At 38.2% G+C, this 18,021-nt stretch overlaps 1 protein-coding gene across 6 annotated transcripts in view; it reads left to right on the forward strand.

Annotated features, from left to right (window-relative positions):
- strip2 (striatin interacting protein 2) overlaps positions 1-17,530 on the forward strand; it is a 43,828-nt gene extending 26,298 nt beyond the window's left edge. For 3 of the 6 annotated variants that reach the window (XM_021475407.3, XM_073946942.1, XM_009300035.5), the window contains 13 exons: positions 873-923; positions 3,348-3,580; positions 4,828-4,893; positions 5,013-5,076; positions 6,080-6,151; positions 6,240-6,314; positions 8,925-9,022; positions 9,119-9,245; positions 13,560-13,660; positions 13,752-13,818; positions 13,981-14,085; positions 15,716-15,920; positions 16,146-17,530. In XM_021475407.3, coding sequence (XP_021331082.1) covers positions 873-923; positions 3,348-3,580; positions 4,828-4,893; positions 5,013-5,076; positions 6,080-6,151; positions 6,240-6,314; positions 8,925-9,022; positions 9,119-9,245; positions 13,560-13,660; positions 13,752-13,818; positions 13,981-14,085; positions 15,716-15,920; positions 16,146-16,396 — 1,515 coding nt within the window. In that variant the 3' untranslated portion in view covers positions 16,397-17,530. The remainder of the gene's footprint in view (positions 1-872; positions 924-3,347; positions 3,581-4,827; positions 4,894-5,012; positions 5,077-6,079; positions 6,152-6,239; positions 6,315-8,924; positions 9,023-9,118; positions 9,246-13,559; positions 13,661-13,751; positions 13,819-13,980; positions 14,086-15,715; positions 15,921-16,145) is intronic. The other 3 variants (XM_021475408.3, XM_073946943.1, XM_073946944.1) reach the window with 1 other exon arrangement.
- The last annotated feature ends 491 nt before the right edge of the window (positions 17,531-18,021 follow it).

Below are 18,021 nucleotides of genomic sequence, written 5' to 3' on the forward strand. Positions count from 1 at the left end.
TTCTATTCTATGCAATATTTTAATTTAATTTATTTATTCTATATTCTATCAGATTCTATTAGATTCTATTCTATTGTATTCTATTCTATTCAGTGCAATTCCTTAATGCTAGAATTCTTTCGATTTTATTAAATTTTATGGACAGATTATCTTCTATTCTATTTTTTATTCTATTCTTTTCTATTCTATTTTATTCCATGCAAAATTTTAATTTTATTTTATTTTATGGACAGATTATCTTCTGTTTTATTGTATTGTATTGTATTCAGTGCAATTTCTTATGCTAGAATTTGTTCTATTTTATTTTATTTTGTGGATAGATTCTATTCTATTCTACTCTTTTTTTTTTTTTCTGTTCTATTCTATTCCATGCAATATTTTAATTTCATTCTATTTAATTAAATTTTATGGACAGGTTATCTTCTATTCTATTCTATTGTATTCTATTTCACAGATAGTTGTTAACATCTGTTAATCCACTGTGCACTAGCTTGAACTTAAGCTACTATGAACATTAGATTTTTACTGTTGTTTAAAATCTAGCTGTGTTATTTAATTTCCTTAAGGCATAAGCTTCAGAAAAGAAGACAATGTCTTTATGACACTATGCTTCTTATCATTCAAGTGTATCTTCATTCAATAATGTTTAGATAGTTGTACTGGAAATCATGAGGAATCTTTTTTTTTGTTTGTTTTTTCTTTTTTTTTTTTGCAGTGCAGTTATTGTCCCTCCTCTGCCTTTCTCCTTTCTGTCTCCCTCTGTCTCTGTAACCCTTTCTCCCCTCTCTCCCCCTGCTTTGTGCCCTTTTTTTCTCTCTGGGTTTTTGGTTGTCCTGTTGGCTCATCCCCGTCTCTCCCTTGTGTCCCTACAGAGTGCCTTTGTTGATAGCTTGGAAGGAGACAGTCCATATGCCAAGAAACAGGTCTTTACCCCAAACCCCTTTTCGTGCATTCTCTTTGTTGTGGGCTGGCCTTGCACTTCCTCCACTCTCCTTTCCTTCACAGCAATTTGTTATTTTAAAACTTTATTTTGGTGGTGGTGGTGGGGGGGGGATGGGTCTGAGAGATACAGCTAGCGATGGCTACCGGACATTAGCAAGACTCTCGCTCTCTCTCTCTCTCTATCTATCTCTTTCTCCTCTTGTTTTCCATTTGCAACATCTCTCCACATATTCTCAGTCAATGAGATCCACTAGAAACACTCCAGCTCCCACTAGCTAGCAGAATGGCTTCAACCAATCACAGCTGAGTCACCTTTGCTCATGGCCTTAGCCCCGCCCACAGACACACTCATACATTGACTGCACTGGAAACAACGGTGACGCTCCACTAATGCACCTCATGCCTGATGCTTGCTCTGAATCTTGCCATTCATCCGTTTTGCACAAACAGTAGAAATGTAAAGAACGTGTTTTTTTTTTTGTGCCTTTGCTAAACTGAGTCTGCACAGGAATGTTAAAAATGGAGCTGCATTGTATCTGGAATGTAGGAATTTCTAAAGTTGCATCAAGGATTGTGTTTGTTTTTGTGATGCTTATCATTTGCAGGTTGATGGAACGGTAAGTTTCAGCAAAATGATTACACTGAAAAAGCTTTTTCTTACTTGGTTTTAATGTCTTGCATTCATAAATCAACACAAACTGATATGCTAATTCTTGAGATAAAACAAGAAAAACATGCTAGTGCAGAATGAAAAGTAAACTTAACTTAATGGACGGATGCATATATATCTTTTTTTTTTTTTTTGCAATTATTTCTTGAGGAAACAACCCAGCAGGCACACAACATTAATATTAGGTTAGATTTAGGTTGTGACATTAGGTGACAAGAATTTAGTGTCTAGTCAGCGTTTAAGGACGTTATTTTGACGTCCAATAATTATGTTGATATTTGGTTGATTTAAAGTTGTGAGTGAAAGTGAGCCAACATCTTAAACCAACATCATATTAACGTCAAATACTGATGTTTATTTGTCAGGTATGGCAACCAAAATCCGATGTCTGATAGACATCATAGTGGTAACGTCCACACAACGTCAAGCTGAAATTCCCCATTCACACGGGACTTCAGCATCAACGCATGACAGAGGGCGTGTCTGAAGTTGGGGCTGATGCGATCGTCATAGCAGCAACAGCCAGTAAAATTAATCCACAATCGGCTACTGTCTGAGCTGGTGTATTTGCATACAGCGATCTGATTGGCTGACGCTTCCGTCAACGATCCACAATGCGGTTCGGCAACGTTTGACATCACCCATTCAAAGTAAATGGGAAGCATTGAAGCTGACGCCCTGTGTGAATGGGGCATAAAATCATTAGACGTTGATATTTGGTTGATTTTAGGTTGTGTGGAAAAGTGACCAAAGTCCAACTTCTAGCCAACATCTTAAACCAACACCATATTGACGTCAAATACTGACATTTATTTTTCCTGTATGGCAGCCAAAATCCAACGTCTGATAGACGTCATAGTGGTAACATCCACACAACGTCAAGCTGTAACCACATTAGACGTTGATATTTGTTGGGTTTTAGGTTGGATGTTGGACATTGACGTCGACCTGATGTTGGGTTTTGACGTCAACTTGTTTTTCATTTACAAACAAAATGCAATGTCCCTACGTCGTTGGGGTACAATGTCAATCTGACGTCATGTTGACATCCTGTGCCTGCTGGGAATGCAGATTTTTGCTCCTCAAGTAAGTGTGTGTTTATTTAAGAGTATCTAGAGATTTGCACTGCATAATGGCAAAAATATTGTCTTTTTTTTTTGCAGCGTAAGCAATGAATGGGGAACATAAGCTGGCTAAACAATGACAAAATTCCCGAAGAACCTATGAAAAGAATGTCACATGACCCTGATATAAGTCTTTCTGTGAAAAATCTAAATAAATACAAATAAATCAGTTAAAAAAAAAAAAAATCTAAATTCTTATTTAAAATATCTAAATCAAATTTCACCCATATATTCACGCTATTTTCCCAATAGTGATTTGAAACATTAAACTAGATATTTTACTTGTATTCAATATACTTCACTTCAATTTTTAGTATTTTATACAGTATATAGTTCTTACATTTTTTATTTTATATACACACACACACACACACACACACACACACATACATATATATATATATATATATATATATATATATATATATATATATATATATATATATATATATATATATATATATATATATATATATAAAGGTCAGTTTTAATTAAATGGGGCATGTTGATTTTAACTTTTAAAAATGTAAAATTATATATTAGACTCCATATCAGGATTCATATATACAATATATGCAGCATGATTTGAACTCCTCCTTCCTTTCTTGCAGCCCCTGGTCAAGCAGGACAGTTTGGACACTTACAACGAACGGGACCCATTCAAGAATGATGACGCCCGGGATGAAGAGGACGACCCAGAGGATGTGGACAGCGGCATTGAAGGAGAAGTGGATCCTCTGGACAGAGACGTCATTATTCAGCCTCCTCCGCCTCCTCCACCACTGCGGCCCCCGACTGAGAGAATGTCCTTCCCTAAGGGCCTGCCGTGGGCCCCCAAAGTCAGGTACCATACAGGATCATTGCATCAAGAATGATCATAAAATAAGCTATTTGGACTTCAGTCTTCTACACAAACCACTATTATTAGACCTTATTATTCACATTCGAGCGTGTGAAGCCATTGTAATCTTTTTGCCTCAGAACTTCCAGTCTCCTTTACTTCAATTGATTTATTGGCGTTAAAAAAGCTTGTTTTGCTGCTTCGTGTTGCGAACTGATCTTTTATCATTTTATTATTCTACTTTTTATAGTATAATCATGAACACATTTGTTTGGAGAGCATGTTGTTTGACCGTTTTCTCCCTTTTTTACACGGAGCCTCAGTGGTTATCATTGTCTCCTCACAGCAAGAAGGTCGCTGGCATTTCTGTGTGGAGTTTGCATGTTCTCCCCGGGGTTTCCTTTGGGTACTCTGGTTTCCCCCACAGTCTGAAAACATGCACTATAGGTCAATTGAATAAGCTAAATTGGCCGTAGTCCATGTGTGTGAATGTGAGAGTGTATGAGTATTTTCCAGTGCTGGGTTGCAGCTGGAAGGGCATCAGCTGTGTGAAACATATGCAGTAATAGATGGTGGTAAAGATCTGCACGGGACTAAATTTTGAATCCCGCTCCCGCCAGGTTTTAGCCCGAACCCAAATTCAGCATTTGTTGTCCCACTGCCTGACCCCCACCATTTTCTACCCCCCGCGCCCGTTCCCGCTAACGAGCGGGGGGGAGAACAGAACCGAAAACCACCCAGCTATACAGAGTCCAGATAGCCTATATCAAGCTGTCTGTATAAATACACACACACATGGCACCAAGCAAGTGACACACACACAGACACCCTCACGCTCTCTCTCATTCACACACACACACACACACAGACAGCACAAAGCTCTCTCTCATTCGCACACACATACATAGACAGCAACAAATAAGCTAAATTCACACACATACACACGCATGCTCGTTCGCTTGAGAGTCGGAAGCGATATTGTTAGACCGCCCGCCGTCCAAAATTACACCAGTTACTGACCGCTCCCGAACTTTATTCTGAAATTTATTCCCGCGCCGCAAGAAATCCGGTCGGGTCCCACGGAATCCAGACCTCTAGATGGTGGTTCATTCCCTAATAAATAAGGGACTAAGCCGAAGGAAAATCAATGAATGAATGTTCTGACCACAATTGTTCACGTTTGTTTACTTTGCATATTAGAATCTATTGTTGTTGACTACAGTGGGTTATCGATTTCCTTCTTCCTGCAGAGAGAAAGACATCGAGCACTTTCTGGAGACCAGCAGAAACAAATTCATCGGCTTCACCTTGGGAAAGTGAGTCTCTGATCAATTCTCCCAGGCCACTAAGCTTATGAATCCATGATAAACTATTATAAAGGTCTCCTTCATCATCATTAAATCAATATACAGTTTTCTTTCTGATCTTATTTCAGTGACATCGACACTCTGGTTGGGTTGCCCAGACCTATACACGAGAGTGTCAAGACTCTGAAACTGGTGAGCATGGAAATACTTTTATTTTTTAAAATTTTTATATTTTACTAAACGTCAGAGGTTTATCCATGGCACATCATTATTAGTAGGAAACTCTACTGAAATAAATGAGGTGGTGATGTAAAATTGATGAACTCATGAATGCACTGTGAAGACATCACTAATGCGACATCAAACGACAGAGATAGCATTTGTTGTGAATGCTGCTATTATACATGTGCGTTTTTTGAAAGAAATGAATGTTCATGTTCATGAAGAACGCATTTGAGTGGATCAAAAGTGACAGAGGAGGCATTCCTGATGTAGATTTCACTTTCAGTTTCGGAGGGTGGACAAGCGTTCACAACAAATGCTATCTCTGTCCTTTGATGTCGCATCAGTGATGTCATCACAGCGCATTCATGAGTTCATCAATATCAAACCCTATTTCAGAATTATTAGTCCCCCAGTTGAAGTCAGAATTATTAGGCAAGTTAGGGTAATTATGCAAGTCTTTGTATGATGATGGTTTGTTCAGTAGACAATTGAAGAAAAAATATTGCAGAAGGGGACTTATAATATTGAGCTTAAAATGGTTTAAACAAAGTATAAAACTGCTTTTATTCTAGCCGAAATAAAACAAATAGGATTTTTTCCAGAAGAAAAAAATATTATAGGAAGTACTGTGAAAAAAATCCTTGCTCTGTTAAACAGCATCTGGGAAATATTTTTAAAAGAAAATTCACAGACGGGCGAATAATTCTGACTTCAACTGTACATAATTCAGTTATTGTGAACATGCCTGAATAGTTATTGCTGAACTAAGAGTGAGTTATTGATGAAAACATTAATATAACATTTAATAAATGGATTAAATGAATAGGATTTGCCAGCTGTTCTGCCACCGATATATGCACGGTCTTGAATCCAGTGATTTAATGCATGCTCCACTGTGGCTCTTTCCGCCAATCATAGTTTAGATATGTGTCCTTGGTCACCATGGCAATTCTCTCTTTTGTCTCTGAAGCACAAGTATGTCTCTATAGCGGAGGTCCAGATCAAGAGAGAGGACGAGCTCCAGCAGTGCCCCATGACTATGGTAAGTGCCTTAGACACGTCATACTTTTTATGCATTTCTTACTGGCCCATTAAGCTGTCAATCAGAATCAACTCTTTTAATTGGCCAGGGGGAGGAAGAGGTGGAAGAAACACCCACAGAGATTCTGTATTTGGGGATGTTGCCCAGCCTCTCTCAGTATGTAGTAAGTGACCACTATAATTATTTGATTTGATGAAGTTTATGCTGTCAGATGATTGTGAAAATAGCTTATATTTTCTGATAAAGAAATTGTACAAAAGGGGAAATATGTATATTTTGAATGCGTTGGTCAATATTCTACTCTTTGGCTCAATGCAGTTGAAGTCAGAATTATTAACCCCCTGTTTATTTTTTTCCTCCAATTTCAGTTTAACGGAAAGAAGATTTTCTTCAACATATTTCTAAACATAATAATTTTAATAACTCATTTCTAATGACTGATTTATTTTATCTTTGCCATGATGATAATATTTGACTAGATATTTTTCAAGACACTTCTACACAGCTTAAAGTGACATTTAAAGTCTTAACTAGGTTAATTAGGTTAACTAGGCAGGTTAGGGAAATAAGGCAAGTTATTGTATGATGATGGTTTGTTTTGTAGACTTTTGAAAAAAAAAAAAATGTCCTTAAAATGTCCTTAAAATGGTGTTTAAAAAAATTAAAACCGCCTTTATTCTAGCCAAAATAAAGCAAATAAGACTTTCTCCAGAAGAAAAAATATTATCAAACATACTGTGAAAATTTCCTTGCTCTGCTCTATCGAAAATATATATTCTGCCTTTTGACAGCAAATCCCCTCCAAAATGTTTTATTTGCATATTTAAATAATGTAGCAAACTTTTATTCATTCATTCATTTTCTTTTCGCCTTAGTCCCTTTATTATTCTGGGGTTGCCACTGTGTAACGAACCACCAACCCATCCAGCACATATTTTTACGCAGTTGATGCCCTTCCAGAGATGGGTTGCAGCTGGGAAACATCCATACACACTCATTCACACCCATACACTACGGACAATTTAACCAACCCAATTCACCTGTACTTTATTAGCATTTTTGGCCTTTTTTTGTATGTAATGTTTATGGTCAGTGTTGGGAAAAGTTACTTTTTTAATGTAGTGCATTACAATATTGAGTTGCTCCCCCCCCAAAAAAAGTATCTAATTGCATTACTTTTTATGGTAAGTACTAGGCATGGGACGATAACCGTTTTTATATGAAAAAGTCAAGGTTTTAAAACCGTCAATTTTCTGCTAAAACGTTCCTAAGGTATGTGTACAATTTTGTATTTACTTTTTTTTTAGGACAATAGTATCTTTAGCAAAGGAGATATCCAAAGAAGCCATTTTAAATAGTAAAGAAAATCTGTGATTTTGAAATACATGAAGACAGCAGAAGTCAATAAATAATTTAGCCTGGCATGTTTACTGTTCCAAAATATTATAAATGTTCCTTAAAATAAAGTATATTGTGTTTAAAAGGGAAAAATGTTTTTGTTTTTTTACCCAGACATTTAAAAAGATTATATTATAGAGCAGTAATCACAATAATGTGATATTTTTATCCAAGGTTATCATACCGTCGAATCATAAACCGGCCTATGCCTAATAAGTACCACACCTGGCTGTAAATAAATTAGAGGAGCTCTGCAATTAACAACACACTTTATACTTTGCTACTTTTGTTCTTTTTTGTCTTATTATTTTAGTTCAATCAAAGTCCATAAGAGACAATCCCCATGTCCTTTTCTTCAATGCGTTCAAAATAATGCAAAAACCTCCATCAAAGAAATCTAAGGCTCTGCCATTTTTATTTATGTCTGATTCAGCGTAACCAGGTTTTTAAAATCTAATTAATTTAATTTAATTTCTTTTTTTTATTTAAGTGAAGTTTAATTTTAAACTAATTTCGAGAGGATCATGTGCTCATGATTGACCCAGCTGGTCCACATTAGCTAATCATGATCTTCCAATCAAAGGATCCCAAGTCTTTATATATATCCTCATTTCCTTTCTACAACTATCTTCATCTGAAAAAAACTTCCCTCTTCCCCTTCTTTCACCTTTATCCAGAATGGGTGGCACGATGGCCCAGTGACTAGCACTGTTGCCTCACAGCAAGAATACCAATGGCGTTGGGTCCTTGCTGACCCATCTGGTATTTCTGTGAGGAGTTTGCTTGTTTACCCCGTGTCCGCCTGGGTTTCCCCCGGGTTCCCTGGTTTCCTCCCACCGTCCAAATGTGCTTTATAATATAGAAAAAATAAGCCTAAATCTATAAGCCTAAAGGTTTTACTCTCAGGAAGTTCGCCTTGGCCTCAGCAGCAAGGGAGTTTGAGCTAGACCTGAACTCAATCTCCCCTCGCCCTGCGAAAGGGGGGAGCCCTGGGCTCGAGGATCCCTTGATCTGAAGTGTAAAATCTTGAATTATTTGTTTTTGCAAAGCTAATTAATGAAAACTAAAAAGTAAGTTGCATTATATTTGTAAAAAAAAACCTCAGATATTATTACCTTAATTTATTTACGTAATGCATTACTTGTTACTTGGAAAATTAACATTATTATGTCACTATTTTGTCACATTACTCGTAATACATCACCCCCAACACTGTTCATGAGGATATCAGAATCTTCTTAAAATAAGACATCAGGACTGAAGAGAGAGAAAAAAGACTCCTGTTTTGAATAATGCATTATATTTGATAACGGTGCAGTAGATAATGCATGCATCCCTTCATACAATCCTAGTAACCTAGTTATTCTCTTTGTAGATTGCACTTTTGAAGCTGCTTCTGGCTGCGGCTCCAACCTCCAAAGCAAAGACAGATTCAATCAACATCCTGGCCGATGTTCTACCAGAGGAGATGCCGTAAGTCTGTGTGTTTGTACAGCCGAGCATGAAAAGAGCAGCGTGGTTTGATTTAGACACACAGCAAACGTTCCCAGTGTTTGTGTTTGGAAACAGAATCACCGTCCTCCAGAGCATGAAGCTGGGCATTGATGTCAACAGACACAAGGAGATCATCGTCAAAGCCATTTCAGCTCTCCTGCTACTGCTGCTCAAACACTTCAAACTCAACCACATATACCAGGTCAGACTTTTTTTATTTGCCCTTCCTTGTGTCTCTGAAGCAAAAGTAACCCTGCGTTTCGCTAAAAAGGCTCACTGTCAATGCGCTATTCATTTCAAGGCTAAAAAGGGGTTTGGCCAAGCACTTAAAGGGATAGTTCACCCAACTATTCTTTCATCATTTACTCACAATTCAATTAAAATTTGTCCATTACATGTTTTTGCAAGCCAACAAATTGATCATACATAAAAAAGGTAACACTTTAGAATAATGGTCCGGTATTTACTAACAATAACTAAGTATAAATAATTTTGTAAAGCATTTAATAATGATAGTTCAACATGAACTGATGCATTATTAAGATGCTAAATTGTGTAGTTAAGGTGGCTTGAGACCGTTCATATTACAACCACCAAACTAACACCAAACCTCCAAACTGCTCCGACTCGGGTTGCTATATCTTTTCCAACTGATCCGATTTACTGACCTGGAAAATTCAGAAAAATCCCATTGACTTAGCATTGGACCAAACTTTGTGACCTCATAACTTTGCATCAGACTGCCATACAGACTGAATGTTGTGCTCATTTAACTCAGACTACCAATCTGCTAATCACTGATGACGTTGAAACTTTTTAGCCACACCCTAGCAACCACTTACGGTACCCTAGCCAACTTTTCAGCTTAGTCCCTTTATTAATCTGGGGTCGCCACAGCGGAATGAACCGCCAACTTATCCAGCATTTGTTTTATGCAGCGGATGCCCTTCCAGCTGCAACCCATCACTGGGAAGCCCATACACAGTCATTCGCACACATACATAAACCATGGACAATTTTGGCTCACCCAATTTACCTGTACCGCACGTCTTTGGACTTGTGAGGGGAAACCGGAGCACCCGGAGGAAACCCACGTGAACACAGGGAAAACATGCAAACTCCACACAGAAATGCCAACTGACCCGGCCGAGGCTCAAACCAGTGCTATGAGGCGACAGCACTACCTACTGCGCCACCGCGTTGCCCCAGTAAACAACATTCTTAATAATATCTTCTTTTGTGTTCAACAAAAGACAGAATCTCATATTCAAGAGTTCACACTTGGCTGATGATTGATAATAAAGCATATTTGGCATGCTGTCCCGGGAAACAGCCCTGAGCTCATGAGATCTTCGAAACTGGGGCTTCCTCCTGTTTGCAGGAAGAGAGGGGAGTTTGAGCTCGGGTAGATCTCGATGAACTCCCCTGACTTATTTCTGGCTAATAGAAAGGCTAAGAAGAGATGTAAACTTGCTAAGAGCTTGGCTATTGTACTGATTTGGTATCTTCAATTTACTTGGGTTCTGTGTTTTTGCACTCTGGGAGGAAACCAGAGAACCTGTGGAAAACCCACGCGAGCACAAGGAGAATGCGCACTGTAACTCCACGCAGAAATGACAACTGGTTTAGTAGGAACTTTAACCACAGAGAGGGTGGGGGGTGGGGGGTTTATTCAAGACGAAGAGACTGAGATAAGAAAACTCTGGTTATTTATAGTGAGTTAGGAATCATCTGATTGGTGAATCAATCGTGAGCGGGACCAGCTGAGAGCAATCATAAGCACGTGATCCTCTCAAAATTAGTTCATAAAAAACTTCACAAAGTCTTAAAACCACATGAGGGAAAGTAAATGATGTTCATTTTTAGCTGAGCTAAATTAATCTTTTAAACGAAAAAAAGTCTCTAAATTCCTCGGCTGGATCGGTCAAACCCACTCATGCACTGAACCAGATTTTTCCAGTTTAATCCCATCTATATCGTGAAGATTTACAGAGGGGGTTGTTTTTACTTCTTTGTTACTTCGATTGCTGTTTGATGAGCTGAAACGTCACAATTCTTGAGTAGTTTTTTTGGGACTACTTAATTGTGTTATATTCAATCCACTTGAATTGGATAAGACTAATAAGTTAACTAATAAATTAATTTCTTGATGTTGTCCCAACAAAATTGATTGTGTGAAACCAAGCATTTATTTACAGTGTAGCAAAAATGTGTGTTTTTGGAAATAATTACTGATTTATAGTGGGACAAAACTTATAATTAAACAAAATTGACTCACACAAAACAGCTTTGCAAATTAGTGGTAAATACGCAAGCAAATGTCTAATTTGCTTATGTAAAAACATTTGACCAAACTCGTAATACTTAAAATGTTTTCAATTCATCATCATCTTGTCTCAGTTCTTGAGAAATCAGGGAATTTCTCTCCTCATACATCTAAAAATATTAGCCGAGGTCGAGAACCAAATGTTCCAATGCATGATGTGCTTCATCTTGTCAGCACAGCTCAGATTAATCCTGCATGATGAGCGTCACAAATTATGAAAAAAGATTATAAACGCCGTCCTCTACTGGTGGAGAATGGCAGTGGTGATTATTATAGCATTTATTTTTGTCGTTCCTGTTCACCCTTTCTCCTCATGCTCATCCTGCAGAGCTCTGAATTCATACAGCGCTTATAATCAGTCAAAGCAAGCCTGTATTCCTTCCTTCCACTCCATCTCCATTTCAGTTACTCAATCACTCACTTTAAACAACAAGAACGGACGTCAGCATTGCTGATCTGCTGACATTTCCCGCTGAGCTGACGTACAGTTAATTCTGGGCGCATCTTTGACAGAGTTTGCTCATTATCGTGATAAATAGAGTAGCAAATCACCCTTTGGTTTGCAGCAGAGAGAAATGAATGTCTTGCTAGTGAAAGCCTAATGAAAGCTCCTGCTCTTCAGAGATAGACGGAAGTGGGCAGTTAATTATAGATATTATGGGCAAAACTGACTTCCTCTACAGCAATGGATTTAAAGGGTCATTCCTTTTTATTTTAACATTTAATTGAACACTTTTTTTTTTTTTTTGGAAATAGGCTCATTTTACAAGTGCCCTAGAGTTAAATAGTTGATTTATACTATTCTTATTAATCCATACAGCTAATTTTCAAATCTGCCTGCAGCACTTTTAGCTTAGCTTAGCATAAGTCATTGCATCAGATTAGACCATTAGCATCTCACTTAAAAAAATAGGTCCTATAAAAATAGCTTGACCATTCTGTAGTTACATCTTGTACTAAGGGTGCTTTCACACCTGTGAATCGATTCAGTTATTCCGAAACAGAGATTGTACAATTGTTACATTGTTGCTCTTTACTCTTGGAGCGGTTCGCTTTCACACTGCAAAGTTTCTAATCGGAACAAAGAGCTAAAACAAGTCACGTGCGAGTAAACTCTCCTCACATTGGTCAGAGTGTCAGGGTTTATTTTGCAGCATCCCGCTCAGCTGTCAGGAGAGGTGGTGGTTTGGTGGTGATTGACAGGGTGCGCGCGCACGACGTGTCTGAGGAGAGACGCGGTGGGGAGGGGTGAGAAGGGTGCGCGACGATGCCTATTTGAGGACCGGGAGGGAGACGCGAGATTACCGGGAGATCATCACTCGTTTGCGGGCATCCGGAGACTCGCGAAACTTCCCGCCATACTCATAATTCTCTCTTCATATAGCCGTAAGCCTATTACATATCCATAAAACACTGTGATATAACCGCGCTCGGATCGGATCGCTTTCTTACTGCAATCGAACCGCTCCAGGGTTCGTTTCAATCGAGCCGAGACCACCTCATTCAAGCAATCTCGGAGCGATTACTTTGGCGATTGCCCTGTTCACATATGCCAAACGAACCGCGCTAACTGGGCAAACGAGATACGTTCCGAAACAAAAGTGTAGGTGTGAAAGCACCCTAAGACTGAGGATGCTTTCACATCTAGACTTTTGTTTCGGAACCTGTCTTGTTTGCCCAGTTAGAGTGGATAGTTTGGCATAAGTGAATCAAACAATCGCACTCGGATCGCACCAAATCAAACAAACGTATGAACAACGGTACAAGATTGAATGATGGTCGTCGTCCGGAGGGGTAAGGGAAATCCAGGAGCTCCACTCCCTGCAACCGTTGCACCACAAATAAGCTCCCCGAACCCTGCCGGAAGTTCCTTTTTATAGCAGCCAATCAGAGCATGAAAATGAGTAGTGGTTTGGATCCAGAAATAGCATGTCACATCATGAATTAACAAGATGCTAATGGTATAATGCAATTCAATGATTTATGCTAAGCTAAGCTAAAAGAGCTCCAGTTAGACCTGTAGATCAGCTGAATGGATTCAAAACTGGTTAAACTGGACTGTTAAACTCTATGGGAGTTGTAAAGTGAGCCTAATTCCAAAAAGAAAGTTAGGTGTTTCTTTAATCTAGTGCATTATATACACTGATGTACTGATATATTTTAATATATATTTCCCCTTGATCTGAACAGTTTGAATATGTGGCTCAGCATCTGGTGTTTGCCAACTGCATCCCTCTCATCCTCAAATTCTTCAACCAGAACATCATGTCTTACATCAGTGCCAAAAACAGGTAGACATTTCAATCTATGCTTCCTCAATTCAACTTGCGCATCGGAAAGTCTTTAAACCATGTATTGTTTTGTTTCCTCTTCTGATGGCAGCATTTGTGCACTTGATTTCCCACACTGTGCGGTTCACGAAATGCCTGAGCTCACCGCTGAAAGTCTGGTAATTATACAATACACCACTTTTCCTTTGTCAAGTTCTTTACTAAATCTCAAGACTCATTTCATGTGTGAAGTAAGAGGCTGAAGAGGTATAAAAAGATAGAAGTTGTATTTTTTAAATGCTTTTTTAAGATACTGAATGTATGTTTGTGTGTGTAAATAGGAAGCTGGTGACAGTAATCAGTTTTGCTGGCGTAATCTGTTCTCCTGCATCAACTTGCTGAGAATCCTGAATAAAATCACCAAGTGGAAACACTCAAGAACTATGGTGAGACAAAGAAAATGACCACATTTAATATTCTCTATATGAATAATTCAGTGCGGCACGGTGGCTGAGGGCTTCACAGCAAGAAGGTCACTGGTTCGAGTCCTGACTGGGCCAAATGGTGTTACTGTGTGGAGTTCTCACAGTATGGGTGTGGGTTTCCTCCAGGTGCTCCTGTTTCCCCCACAGTCCAAAGACATGCGCTATAGGTGAATTGGATGAACTAAATTGGTCGTAGTGTATGAGTTTGTGTGTGAATGTGAGAGTACATGGGTGTTTCCCAAGGCTGGATTGCAGCTGGAAGGGAATCCGCTGTGTAAAACATATGGCGGAATAGTTGTAGGTTTATTCCGCTTTGGCAACCTCTAATAAATCAGAGGACAATGGAAAATGAATCGAATAATTGTCAAAAATGTCATTTGCTGATGTATTTTTGTTATTAATTTGCTTTCATTTTTATTACTATTAAACACTCTTCAACATATTGCATCATATAATAGATCCACTATCGTACAAGAGACAGAATACATATAAATGGCGATATACGTGAAAAAAATATCTAATGGAATAAATCAGTAGCATCTATAATTGTATGATGCAATCTGTTCATGTAGAGAAAATAAAGGGAAAGAAAAGTTCTTAAATTTGATCATACAATAACTTCAAAATTAATTTAGAGCTATTTATGTATGAATGATTACATGTATAAGATTAAATGCACCTTACATATTTTTATAAACACAATTTGACACTGTTAAAAGGATTGAATAAAGAGAATTAAATAGAAATGATCTTGCATGTATTTGACATTATATTGTATTACTGCAGATTGACTGTGTACACTTTACAGCTGTACTGTCTACTCTACTCATACCTCAGAGGAATAGTTCACTCATAACATTTTGAGTTTTATATTCTGATGAACACTGAAACAAGATATTTTCCAGAAAGCTGGAAACCTGTAACTATTGACTTTCATTCATTCATTCATTCATTTTCTTGTTGGCTTAGTCCCTTTATTAATCCGGGGTCACCACAGCGGGATGAACCGCCAACTTATCCAGCACGTTTTAACGCAGCGGATGCTCTTCCAGCCACAACCCATCTCTGGGAAACATCCATACACACTCATTCACACTCATACATTACGGACAATTTAGCCTACCCAATGCACCTGTACCGCATGTCTTTGGACTGTGGGGGAAACCAGAGCACCTGGAGGAAACCCAGGCAAATGCAGGGAGAACGTGCAAACTCCACACAGAAATGCCAACTGACCTAGCCGAGGCTCGAATCAGTGACCTTCTTGCTGTGAGGCAAAAGCACTGCCTACTGCGCCACTGCGTCGCCCTATTGACTTTCATAGTAGACAAAAAAACACACAATAGAAGTCAATGGTTACAGTTTTCTAGCTTTCTTCAAAATATAAAAAGAAAGAAACTCAAACTGGACCAAGGAAAGGATGAGTAAACAATGACAGCATGTTCAGTTCTGCGTTTATTATCGCTTTAACGTTTTCTGATTGATGTTAGTATAGTAATGTACACCTTTTTTTTTAATGCTGCTTTGAAACCGCAGTTGTGAAAGTGCTGTACAAATAAATAAGAACTGAATTGATTTATTTCGTTTGCAGATGCTTGTGGTGTTCAAGTCTGCTCCTATCCTGAAAAGGGCGCTCAAGGTCAAACAGGCCATGATGCAGCTCTATGTCCTCAAACTCCTCAAGATCCAGACCAAGTATTTGGGACGACAGTGGAGAAAGAGTAACATGAAAACCATGTCTGCCATCTACCAGAAAGTCAGACATCGACTCAATGACGACTGGGCATATGGAAACGGTAAAAGTCTGAGTTTTGTCTTGTCAGGGGTGTTGAGGAAAAGACTTTAAGTTGGTATTAAACAAAAGTTGCTGTATTTTTCGATCTTGGTTTGAGCCCAGAATTTTTATTTCCATGCATCTTTATTTGAACATTTCTAAATGTTTCTTTGATTAAGCTAAAGTTATTCTGATTATTCCTGTACACAATGCATTCTTTCAAATAATTCTACATTCCTCCTACCAGATATTGACGCTCGACCATGGGACTTCCAGGCGGAGGAGTGTGCGTTACGCGAGAGCATCGAGAAATTCAACACACGGCGCTATGATAAGAATCAGAACAGTGAGTTTGCACCAGTGGACAATTGCCTTCAAAGTGTTTTAGGTCAGCGCGTGGACCTGCCCGAAGACTTCCATTACAGCTACGAGATGTGGCTCGAAAGAGAGGTTTTCTCCCAGCCCATTCAGTGGGAAGGTCTGCTGCAGGCCCAGTGATAGCAGTGATCATTATTATAAGACTTTCTTATTTAACCGACACAATTACTGTGGCTCACGATCGACACACAAACACTCGAAGCAATGAGGATCTGGCATTCCTGTTCTGTTATGAAATCTTGTACATAGAGATATATGTGTGTATGTGTGTGAATATAAGATGGTAATCTTCCTTTGGTAAATCTGAGAAGAGAGCATCTGGTACTTTGGGCAAACACAAATAGAATATATATATATATATGAGAGAGAGATGGAAGGATGATATGGTCTTTTTCAATAACTGAAGCACAATTTAGGTACAATAACTGCACAAATACAGTATTCTAATGCATATATATATACTTCAGATTTATTTATATGGTCTCTCGCCGTGTCTGACTGTGGAAATGTTGAAACTTTATGTACATATGAAGACTTTATGAGGCAGGGTCTCTTTCAGAAAGCTGTCTTTGACGTGTTGACAGGTTTTTTATTCATTTTTTTTCAGTCTGTAGCAGCAGGAGTGTGTGTGTGTGTGTGTGTGTTCTTGAGAAAGCAGTGAGTCATCTCTTTTTGTCCCCATGAAGCTCTGCACATCACACACACACACACACCCCAGAGCAGCACAATACACACACATTCAAAGTGTCCTTGGTGACTTTACCGTCACCCACACTAAACATGTCGCTCACTGAATGGTGCTGGTTTTTAACACTCGATTTGATGTTCTTGTTATTGAGACACATTGTGTTCTGAGATTATTAGACAAGGTCTTGTGAAGCTGACGCTGTGAACCAGTGTCTTTTTTATATGCAGCTATGGAAAAACTTGATTTACTGGGTTTATCAGGTGTGGGTTTGAGCAAAGTGTTTATATTTGTTTTATTCTATCAAGTCTGATAACTTTTCTTCATAATATATACATCGTCAAAGTGAAGTATTCTTATATGGAGCATTAGTTTATGTTCAGAAAATGTTGGTTGGTCGGAAAAACAATTGTAGCAATTAAAAATAAGTGTGTATGAGTGTTTTCCATTGATGGGTTGCGGCTGGAAGGGCATCCGTTGCGTAAAACATGTGCTGGATAAGTTGGTGGTTCATTCCACTGTGGCGACCCCAGATTAATAAAGGGACTAAGCCGAACGAGAAAAGAAAATGAAGCTACGAATGAATGAAAAATCAGCGTTATTCCACTAAATAATGATTATTTTTTTGCCATCGTTTGACTGTAGTAAAAACCAGTGTTGTGTTGTCTAAAAAGGAGCATAAACACCTGTAAATGGCAGTTTTATTATTTTATGCAAACAAAATGAATCATTAGTTCACATTTTACTCAAACAGAACCCTGTTGTGTTGCTTTTCTGTTGCTTAACAAAAAAAGTGTGCCATGTTTTCAGACATGTTTATAATTATTTAATTATATTAATATACTGAATATAATTATTAGACACATTTGAGCTTTTTATTTTCAAAAGAAGTGTTATCACACCTAGAGTCAAACAAAAAAATCCATCTTAAACACATACATGTAAATCCAGAGTAATTGATTATTTTTAATTGGTCTTTAGTTTTTTTTTTTTCCATAGCAGTATATATAGACTTTATATACACTTCACTGTTCATCATGTTTGTTTTTACAGGGTTGCT

Source organism: Danio rerio, chromosome 4 (genome assembly GCF_049306965.1).
Source record: "Danio rerio strain Tuebingen ecotype United States chromosome 4, GRCz12tu, whole genome shotgun sequence".
Taxonomy (NCBI): domain Eukaryota; kingdom Metazoa; phylum Chordata; class Actinopteri; order Cypriniformes; family Danionidae; genus Danio; species Danio rerio.